At 39.9% G+C, this 10962-nt stretch overlaps 2 protein-coding genes across 2 annotated transcripts in view; one reads left to right on the plus strand and one right to left on the minus strand.

Annotated features, from left to right (window-relative positions):
* Mgat2 (alpha-1,6-mannosyl-glycoprotein 2-beta-N-acetylglucosaminyltransferase) overlaps positions 1-2341 on the plus strand; it is a 3293-nt gene extending 952 nt beyond the window's left edge. The window contains exon 3 of the mRNA XM_010632712.2: positions 5-2341. Within this exon, the coding sequence (XP_010631014.1) occupies positions 5-1177 (1173 nt within the window). The 3' untranslated portion in view covers positions 1178-2341. The remainder of the gene's footprint in view (positions 1-4) is intronic.
* A 1341-nt stretch (positions 2342-3682) lies between these two features.
* Positions 3683-10962, minus strand: part of Dnaaf2 (dynein axonemal assembly factor 2) — an 8527-nt gene continuing 1247 nt past the window's right edge. Inside the window, exons 3-5 of the mRNA XM_010632595.2 lie at positions 10379-10960; positions 6104-6247; positions 3683-4587 (exon numbers count right to left, since the gene is read on the minus strand). Of these exons, the coding sequence (XP_010630897.2) occupies positions 4084-4587; positions 6104-6247; positions 10379-10960 (1230 nt within the window). The 3' untranslated portion in view covers positions 3683-4083. The remainder of the gene's footprint in view (positions 4588-6103; positions 6248-10378; positions 10961-10962) is intronic.

A 10962-nucleotide genomic window follows, 5' to 3' on the forward strand; every position in this document is an offset into this window, starting at 1 on the left:
CCACCCCGCCGTGTCGGTGGGCATCCGCAGGGGCTCCAACGAGTCGGCAGCACCGCCGGTCCCTGCCGCCCCGCAGCCCGAGGCGGACAACCTGACGCTGCGGTACCGGTCGCTGGTGTACCAGCTGAACTTTGATCAGACGCTGAGGAATGTAGAGAAGGGTGGCACCTGGGCACCCCGGGAGCTGGTGCTGGTGGTCCAGGTGCACAACCGGCCCGAATACCTCCGACTGCTGCTGGACTCACTTCGAAAGGCCCAGGGCATCGACGACGTCCTCGTCATCTTTAGCCACGACTTCTGGTCTACAGAGATCAACCAGCTGATCGCTGGGGTGGATTTCTGTCCGGTTCTGCAGGTGTTCTTTCCTTTCAGCATTCAGTTGTACCCTAACGAGTTTCCAGGCAGTGACCCCAGAGATTGTCCCAGAGACCTGCAGAAGAATGCAGCTTTGAAATTGGGGTGCATTAATGCTGAGTATCCCGACTCTTTCGGCCATTATAGAGAGGCCAAATTCTCCCAAACCAAACATCATTGGTGGTGGAAGCTGCATTTTGTATGGGAACGGGTCAAAGTTCTTCAAGATTATGCTGGCCTTATACTTTTCCTAGAAGAAGACCACTACTTAGCCCCGGACTTTTACCATGTGTTCAAAAAGATGTGGAAATTGAAGCAGCAAGAGTGTCCGGAGTGTGATGTTCTTTCACTGGGGACCTATACTGCCAGTCGTAGTTTCTATGGCATTGCAGACAAAGTAGATGTAAAAACTTGGAAATCCACAGAGCACAATATGGGTTTAGCCTTGACCCGGGATGCATATCAGAAGCTGATTGAGTGCACAGACACTTTCTGTACTTATGATGATTATAACTGGGACTGGACTCTTCAATATTTGACTGTATCTTGTCTTCCAAAATACTGGAAAGTGCTGGTTCTTCAAGCTCCTAGGATTTTTCATGCTGGAGACTGTGGTATGCATCACAAGAAAACATGTAGGCCATCCACCCAGAGTGCCCAAATTGAGTCACTCTTAACTAATAACAAACAGTACATGTTTCCAGAAACTCTAATTATCAGTGAGAAGTTTACTATGGTAGCCGTTTCCCCACCTAGGAAAAATGGAGGGTGGGGTGATATTAGGGACCATGAACTCTGTAAAAGTTATAGAAGACTGCAGTGAAAAAAAATCAATTACAGAAGCAAAAGTGACAGTCTTCTATTTTTGATATTTGTCTCAACAGGATATACAATTGAATAATAAAGGGGTTTCTGCTTTAATACAAAAATTTTTTTTCTTGTAAAAGGTGTCCAAATATATAGTGATATTTTTCAGTTATGTCTGGTTAAGGTTTAAAAGTGAAGTTTTCATTTAGGGAGTTGGGTTTTGAAGCTCAATCTGTGTCTGCTAACGGTCATGATTCACCAGAGAGTTAAGGACTAATTTTATTTAAATTGCATCTGTTAATCTTTTATCTAAAACTTCGTACACTTTTCCACTTTCAAAACTTAAAGAACAGCAGAATTTAAAACTCAGCAGTAAAAAGTATTACAATTGAAATCTATTAGAGTATTAATGGAATAAGTCCAACTTCACTCGACATGGTTATTAGGGATTGCTTCAGTGGTTTAATAACAGCTATGTTTGTTAAACACCCTCTCAGAACAGTCATTTTCAGTATTATGGATTCCTGTACTGTTGTGTTAAGATTTGCCTGTGCTTTGGAAACTTCATAGAACACACTTTCTTTTGGAATGTATTTGATAAGAAATTTTAAACCTTGTTTTCACCTCAATGTAGAAATACAGTGTTTTTTTTTTCTTTTTAGTGCTGCCAAAATAAAATACTCATTTTTGCATAAAAAGGTTCCTAACTATTTTGCAGAAATGTTTTATTTACACCAAACTTCAAGACATTTTAGAAGTTTTGAACATCAGCATAGCATCTTAATATTTATTTACTATCGCTGGGGATTTAGCTCAATGGTTCCGCCACCTGCCTTGCAAGCACAAGGACCCAAGTTCGATCTCCGGGACCAAAAAGAAATATTTACTATCTATACATATATGAGTTTGAAATAAAACCCTATTCATGAGTCCATTCCCTGTGGGTTTCAAATTAGATAGGCATAGATAAGGAACAATAAAAAGCTGCTGTGTAAGGGAAAAACAGCCTGACTTGTTTGTGAAGACCAGAAATGATACAAAGTTCAGTAGTGCCAAAGTGCAATGTGTTCTAGTGCCAGCTTTAATTGAAATCATACTTTTAAGAGCAGATACAGTCTAGGCCAGCCTGAACTACATAGTGAGACTCTTGTCTTCTCAAAAACAAAACAAAACCAGGCATGGTCAGTGGTGCACACCTGTAATCCCAGCTGTTAGGCTGAGGCAGGAAGATTACCAAGTTTGAGGCCAGCCTGGACTACATAGCAAAACCCTATCTCAAAAAACAGAAACAACAACAACAAAAAAAACAGTAGATACAAGGACTGGGAATTTAGCTCAGTGGTACAACATTTGCCTAGTTACACTCCAGGCCCGGATTCAATTTTCAGCACCAAAGAGGGAGCAGTTAAAAAAAAAAAAGGTTTAAAATTACTTCATGTTTAATATAGAAGTCTCCCTTAATGTAACTGCATTCCACCAAAAATTATTCAGAAGACCAATTTCTGTGTAAAGATATCACTATTGGAATTTCAACCTAAGAAAATTTAAGACAGTCTCAACATTACTGATATATCAGTGTGGCCAGGCGCAGTGGGGCACGCCTGTAATCCCAGTACTTGGGAGGCTGAGGCAGGAGGATTGCTGTGAGTTCGAGACCAGCCTGGGCTACATAGTGAGTTCCAGGTCAGCCTCAACTACATAGTGAGACCCTGTATCAAAAAAAAAAAAGTGGTTGAAAAAAATGGATGTATTTTTCTAAGATGAGGCGAATAGTTCTCATCTTGAGATACCTTAATACTACCCCTACATTCCAATCTGGTGCTCCCGTTTTTGTCTGAGGTTATAAATTTAAATCAGAGGGAATCACCAGACTTTACCCCAGCTTTGGGTACCCTGACCTATCATCACCAGTTCAAATAACTGAAGAGATTAGGAGATTCCCAGGACCAAGCTAAGGCCTGTTGTCTAAAACTCTGCCCTTACCTGGGACAGAAATACTCAGGGGGTTTAGTGATTATTATTTTTTTACTATATTTTCTTTTAGGGTCAGGGATTTAGCTCAGTGTTTCCACCACCTGTCTCTAAAGCACAAGGACCTGAGTTTGATCCCTAGTACCAAAAAGAACTATATTTTCTTTCATTATGTCCTAAAAAGTTTTGAGGAAAGAAAAGAACTGGTTAAGTTTTCCTCTTTGCTTCGTATTTTGTGTTATAAAAGAAACACTATAAAACAAGTGGTTTTGTTTTGATGTAATAATACAGTTTTTCTATCAGAGCAAATAGCCTGTTTTACAATACTGTTGAGATTCTTAAATGTGTTCTATAAAACCAAAAGATCTTTTAATATATTTCAGTAGTGACTTCAAAAATTGAATTTTGGAAATCATTACTTTGACATCATATATGTACTTACATATATTTCTTTGTGTAACATGTAAAATAGAATTGATGCAGAACTACTGAATTTCATATAATTTGTAATCATTTAATCATTAATACTGATTAAAGTTCTTTTGCCTCTAACAAGCTGTCTTAAGCACAAATATATCATACTCAGAAACTAGTTCTGAAATTCCACTCCTGCATATTTCCAGATACTTCCAATCTTGAGAACTAGTTTGTGAGAAACACAACTTAGTGAATATTTATTTTGAAACTTTAATGATGAAAACAAAAATCAACATCAGAAGTCAATACAGGTTGTATTTACTCTCCATTAGAAAAAAACCTCAGAGTAATCATAAAACTTACATTAATTAAGGAAACTTTAAATTCTAAAGAAAAATAGCTCGTTTACCCACTGGAATTAAAATTGCAAATTTTAATTTATATTTTGTTGAATATCTTTACTTTTAATAGGTAAACTATTTTAGGTCCCCCAATTTTTTACTTTTAACATTCAAATTCCAAAATTTCATTGAATTAGTCCAAATCATACAGCAAAGAATTCTGAAAACTGAATGCACAATGAGTCACATGATCTTTAATAATTTGCACACTACCATCCTGCGTATTGATTTCTTTTAGGCTATCAAAATCAGTTGTATTGTGAATTACAGTTTTGCTCAGTGATGAAGATTGGTGACCTCCATCAAACTGTTTTCCTTCAGTTATGACGCGTTCCTTTAAATTATCTTCCTCATGTGAATAAGTAGCACTTTTTTCTTTTACAAATTGAGGTTCCATTTTTGCCTCAGGTGGCTGAGGTTTTCCTAGCTGCGCTGGAGAAACATCAAGTGGCTCTTGCTGAAAGCCTGCAACTGAACCACAAATATCTATATCTCGTGCTTTAACTGCTATAGACGAATCAGAATCAATTGCAGAGATGGGAAGATGTTCTATATTTTCATTTTCAGTTTGAGGACATCCTTCATTGATTCTTTTTTCCTTTCCTTGAAGCTGATCAGGATTACTACATTTTTGTAACTATCAAAGAAAAAATGAGATTAATAATTCTTTGCAATATCACATTCAATTGTACCATTGGAAAATGAGATTTTCTAAAAAGCTGTACGGTAATAACCTTTGCAGACCTGCAAATATGCTTCCATGCTTCCTCCTCAAAGTCATCTTCAAAATGCTGCCATTACTAACTATGCAAACCTTGTCTTAATTATGTGATTAAATCCCACCCCTCCTTGTCTCTTTCAGGGTGAAATAATCCAAGCTTTTTAACATGGTCTACAAAACCCTTTAACAGTCATTTTTAGAAGGACATGGCTAATTTCTTGATTTTTTTTTTTTTTTGTACCAGCGATTGAACTCAGGACCTTATGCTTGCGAGGCACACGGCAGAACCACTGAGTTAAATCCCCAGCCCCCATTCTTGAGCTTTTTTGAATTTCTGTGATTCTTCAGAACCATCTTTCCCATAGTTCAGGTATCAGTGGGGCTTATCACTGTTATGTTTGTGTCCAATACTTAAGAGTATAAAAATGATCAAGGGCTGGGGATTTAGCTCAGTGGCATGGCGCCTACCTCACAAATGCAAGGTCCAAGTTTGATTCCCAGTACCAAAAAACCAAACCAGCTGGGCGTGGTGGCACATGTCTATAATCCCAGAACTTGAGAGGCTGAGGCAGGAGGATCACTGTGAGTTTGAGACCAGCCTGGGCTACATAATGAGTTCCAGGTCAGTCTCAACTACATAGTGAGACCCTGATTCAAAAAACCAAAAAAAAAAAAAAAAAAAAAAAAAAAAAAAAAGAAAAAAAAAGCCCAAACCAAACCAAAACAGAAATGATCAAGGGCTGGGGATTTAGTTGAGTGGTGCTTGCAGTGCTTGCCTGGCAAGTACAAGGTCCTGAGTTCAATCTCTGGTACAAAAAAAAAAATTTTAAACTTAAGGCTTAACTGAAAAGAACAGACAAATTTTATTACATAATTGCCACGATTTAAACAAGGCATGGTGGCACACACATGTAACTAGTAGGCTGAGGCAAGAGAGTCTCTGTAAATTCAAAGCCAGCCTGGGCTTGCCGGGCATGGTGCCACATGCCTGTAATCCCAGCACTCAGGAGGCTGAGGCAGGAGGATCGCTGTGAGTTTGAGACCAGCCTGGGCTACATAGTGAGTTCCAGGTCAGTCTCAACTACATAGTGAGACCCCTTCTCAAACAAATAAACAAACAAACAAACAAAGCCTGGGCTCCACAGTGAGTTCAAGGCCAGCCTGAACTACATAGCATGACCTTGTCTCAAAAAAAAAAAAAAAGAAAAAAATGCTATGACTTGCAAGTCAAGAGACTTGTGTCTTCTTTGTGTGTATATGTATTCTAATGAGTGTTTAAGCATATAGAAATATGCAGACAAAAGTCTTTTTTCCTACATTCTACCCAGCCATGTACAGTATATTTTGTTTTAAAGTTATGACATTATGAAATGAAGAGTTAAGTTTTAACGTTGCCATTAGTCACTCCCCTAAAGGCCCACCAAAATCTTACCTTGGCATGAATTTGAATCTTCTCATCAGTAACCTGAAGAACTTCAATTACTGGTGGGGCTGGGGGCACTTTCTGTTTGAATGGAGGATTCAGGACCTCTTCAAGAAACTCACTAACATTTTCTTCACTGACAAATAACCTTTCCTAGAATAAAAAGGTAAAAAATATATTCTGCCTTGTAGGGCACACTTGACAGTTATATCTAAAAGTAGTTCACAAAAGCTCACAGAGTGCAGAGTAACACTTTTTTTTTTTGGTACTGGGGATCAAACTTGGGACCTTGCGCTTGTGAGGCAGGCAGTGGAACCAATGAGCTAAATCCCCAGCCCCAGTAACACTCTTTTTCTTTTTCTTTTTATTGAGTTTATTGGTACATTCTAGGTATACAGTACAGTTACATTCATTGCTAGGAACACTTTCTTAAATGTCGTTTTTTTGGTTTTTATGAGACAGGGTCTCCCTATGTACCTATGTAGTTCAGGCTGGTCTTGAACTCACTACATAACCTAAGCTGACTTTTAGAGACTCCTCTTGCCTAAACCTTCCAAGTGCTGGGATTACAAGCATATACTGCCACACTTAGCTACAATACTGATCTTAGCATTATTCCTATGTGTTGTCTTAGAGAAAGAAAATTTAATATTGCACAGAATACAAATTGTACCAAGTATGTGTGTATGTTTTTTTAAAATAAAAATTTAAAAAGCTCTGGTTCTTGTTCTAGGTCTATTAAACCTGAGGTATGTTTTCTCTTACCAGACAGTATTAACTTACAAATAGTAGTTTTCTTTTTTTTTCTTAATACTTCGTAGTATGAATAACTTCACTTCTAGGGAATTTTTTTTTCTTGGTACCAGGGATCAAACTCGGGCCCTTGTGCTTTCAAGGCAGGCGGCGGAACCACTAGCCAAACCCCTGGCAATAACTTCACTTCTACTATACACGTGTATTGGTCAGCTTTCTGTTGCCAGGACAAAATACCTGACACCTGCAACCTAGAGGAGGAGATGTTTATTTACCCCTCGCCCCCGTACTGGGGACCAAACACAGGACCTTGTACTTGGCAGGCAGCCGCAGCACCAATGAGCTAAATCCCCAGCCCTATTTTGGGTTTTTTGAGACAGGGTCTCACTTATGTAGTCCAGGCTGGCCTTGCGCTGGGGGCAATCCTCTCCCCTCTGTCTCCCTAGTACTGAAATTACAGGCCTGTGTCACACTAGGGCAGATGTTTATTCCATGGCTAGCCAGATCCAAGGTAGAAATATGGCACAAGGGAAAGTGGGAGGAAAGATGCTTAAGTCAAGACATCCAGAAAGCAGAGAGCAGAGGAATAGCCTAGGAGGAAGGGGCCAGAAACCAGAACAGTGCCCAACATCATGTCCCAATCACCCCCTACTACAACTACTCAGCCCATCCAGCCAGGAACTCATCAATAGCTTAACCCTGCAGCACAATCACCTCGCCCGGAGTCAAGCCCATAAACTTAACCATCACAAAATCCAACGCTGGCTATAAAATACAATTCAATTAGCCAGGTGTGGTGGGACATGCCTATCATCCCAGTACTCAGGAGGCTGAGGCAGAAGGATCACTGAGTTTGAGGCCATCCTGTACTACGCAGTGAGTTCAAAGCCAGTCTGAACTACAAAATGAGATCTTGTCTCAAAAAACAAAAAACAAAAACAGGGCCAGGATTTAGCTCAGTGGTTCCACTGCCTGCCTTGCAAGTGCAAGGTCCTGAGTTTGATCCCCAGTACCAAAAAAATAAAAATAAAATAAAATAAAATTCAGTTTTAGAATAAGTTCTAATGAGCCAGCTAAGAAATATGCAAAAGGATCTGTTCCAATATCGTGTAAACAATTTTCAGTTTTAGGCCATGTAAATAACATTTTATTTAAAAGAAGTATATTCAATGTTTAAGAACTGAGGCACTTCAGCATGACACTGATAATATAGTTGTTTATAAGAATGACACATTTCATGCCTGATGTTGGGGTACATGCCTGTAATCCCAGCACTCTGGAGGCTGAGGCAGGAAGATCTCAGCAAGTTTGAGGCCAGCCTGGAATACCTAGTGAGATCCTGTGTCAAAACAAAACAACAAAAAAGAATGAGGTAGATTTCAAGACACTGATATGCAAAGATTTCCAAACTATTAGAAGATTTAAAAATCATCTCATCTGAATCCCAAATAGCAGACAATGTGTTCGTATCATGTCTGGTGGCTATAGGTGTGTTGGAGGATGGGAAGGATAACCACACTTACCATTTTTTTCATAATTAACCATATTTAAAATTTCTTCATTGTTCTTTAATACAAGCAAATTTTATAATTACAAAATAAACATAGCTAATTATTTTATCCAAATAAGAGGAAATCAGAAGCAAGTTTCAAATTTTCTTCCGTTAAACAGTATTTGAATTTGTGAACACCCATCAAACAAAAGTGAACTTAGAAACAAAAACTTTCATTTAAACTAATTTGCCTTGCTATTATGTAAAGATCCAGAATACTGTATTACAAAAGTAACCCCATCAAAAGCATTTCTAAGGTTTATGCTTCTGAAAAAGACATTCATATTGCCTCACTGTACCACATACTTTTTAGTTAACTCAAGAAAAATATTTATAACAAATAGTTCTAATTAAATGCAGACTATTTACATAAACTTTTCTTCTCATTCTATTGACTTTACTGTATTCTATTGATTTTACTGTAAATTTCTGAACTTACTGGTCCTGAAGCTCAAGGAAAACTCTCAGTAAATATTTAAGGCTTACATATATATCTTTAACATATATTTGTATGTAAAATAACAATTCTGGTCTTCAGAACCACAAAAGTCTCTCTACATTATTTTCATATAATGCACATAATAATATAATCATTATATGTCTCTCACTGCCCAGATTTGGAATTGAACCCAAGCCCTTCATGCTGTTACTTCTCAGAATGACCAGGTCTCACTAAGTTGCACAGGCAGGACTCAAAGTTTTGATCATTCAGCCCTAGGTTCCCAGTTAACATGTCCAGTTATTATTTTTAGCCAGACCTGGTGACATATACCTGTTATTCCAGCACTTGTTGAACTCACTATGTATAGTCCAGACTGGCTTTGAATTCAGTGATCCTTCTGCCTCAGCCTCAATGTTGAGATTACAGGTATGTGCCACCAAAATTATCCTAAAATATATTTTTTCTTTTGGTTGAGACAGGGTTTAGCTATGTAATTCAGGCTGGCCTTGAACTCACTACACAGCCAGGGCTGGATTCAAACTCAAAGGGATCCTCCTGCCTCAGCCTTCTGAGTGCTGGGATTACAGGTGTGCACCACCACGCCCAGCTAAAATATATTCTTGAATATTCTCTTAACTGCTTGTCCATAGTTTTCTGCTCACACTGTGTCATCTTCATATCTATTAAGACACAGGACAACAACTGCCTTTTCCTCAATTTACACACAGTAAACTACATAATCCTCGGCCCACTTCTACTGTTTGCCCAAAACTGAAGAATATGTAAGTGCTGTTCAATTCAACAAAGAGTTAAATGCTAGCACTGGGCTAAATACTAATAGGGTCCTAAGAATTATTTTAAAAGACTCAGCTGCGTGTTGTGGCACAAGCCTGTATTCACAATTTTCTGGGAGGATGAGGCAGGAGAGTAACATTCAAGCCCAGAAGGAGACTCTCAAAATGAAAGGAGAGGAGGGATGTCTAAGGATGTAGCTCAGTGTGAACTCCCTAGGTTCAACCCCCAGGATGAGAGCACCTGTCAGAGAACAACATTAGCAACTACAATTAAGCTGCATAATAGGGTGGAAATGGCATGGAATTTAGACTGACACTGGGTCTGAGGTTTCTCACATAAGAACTGTGTGGCAAGAGTTGAGTTACAAATTATTACTTTCTCAACTCAGAAAAAGTAATTTTTGAGTTGGCCACTTTGATGCGTTTCTTAAACTTATCACAAATCCCTTTCATGATATGAGCAGTTATAGTGTCCTTTTCTCCAGGGGAAAACACCCTCAACTTTGCCATACAATCCCATAAATCTACGAATCAGAGAATCTACTCTGCGCCTTGATTAGGATAAACGGAGGGTGACTGTAACAGCAAAAAAAATTTTTTTTGGTACCGGGCATCGAACTTGAGAACTTGTGCTTGCAAGGCAGGCGGTGCCACCACTGAGCTAAATCCCCGGCCCTGTAACAGCAAATTTATAAACTGACATGGAATATTTCAAGTATTAAGACTCTAGAAAGAACAATTACCTCCAAAGAATCGCTGTTTAAACCACAGAACCACTCTCGCCAATGTCCACGGCTCCCTGGAGCTTTGGCCAGCAGTACCACTGCATTGTCTGAAGAAACATTAATCTCGGGTTCTTTGGTACTCAACTTATTCTCTGGAGCAAACTCCAAGTGGAAGGAATACGCTAAGTCTTGAGTGGAGAAGTTCAATTTGTACCGGAGGGGGTTCAGATCTCCTTGAAGGCTTTGTGGCTGAACCCCCGGCACTTGAACTAGCAGCGTCAGGGAGTCTTCGTCCTGACTGCATCGCAGAGGAGGGCACGAAGGTTCCCCGCTCGCGGTCGCCGGGCCTGCCATGGCTCGGTCGGACTGCGGGCCGCCCGCGCCTTCGCTTCCTGCCGGAGACTCCCAACCAGCGCCCCGGGATGAAGCACAAGGGGAGCCTCCCCCTGAGTCCTCAGAGGAGCTCCCTAGATAAGGCTGCTCCTTCTGCCCACCCTGGGGCGAGCAAGAGGACGCACCCACGCCCAGCTCCACAGAATCTGGGACCAGCTCTTCCCCGGCTCCAGGAGCCGAGCTCCTCAAGTCACTTCCGGGCGCGCCCG

The sequence above is a fragment of the Fukomys damarensis genome, unplaced genomic scaffold, assembly GCF_012274545.1.
Source record: "Fukomys damarensis isolate Sample0158 unplaced genomic scaffold, DMR_v1.0_HiC HiC_scaffold_17, whole genome shotgun sequence".
In the NCBI taxonomy this organism is placed as follows: domain Eukaryota; kingdom Metazoa; phylum Chordata; class Mammalia; order Rodentia; family Bathyergidae; genus Fukomys; species Fukomys damarensis.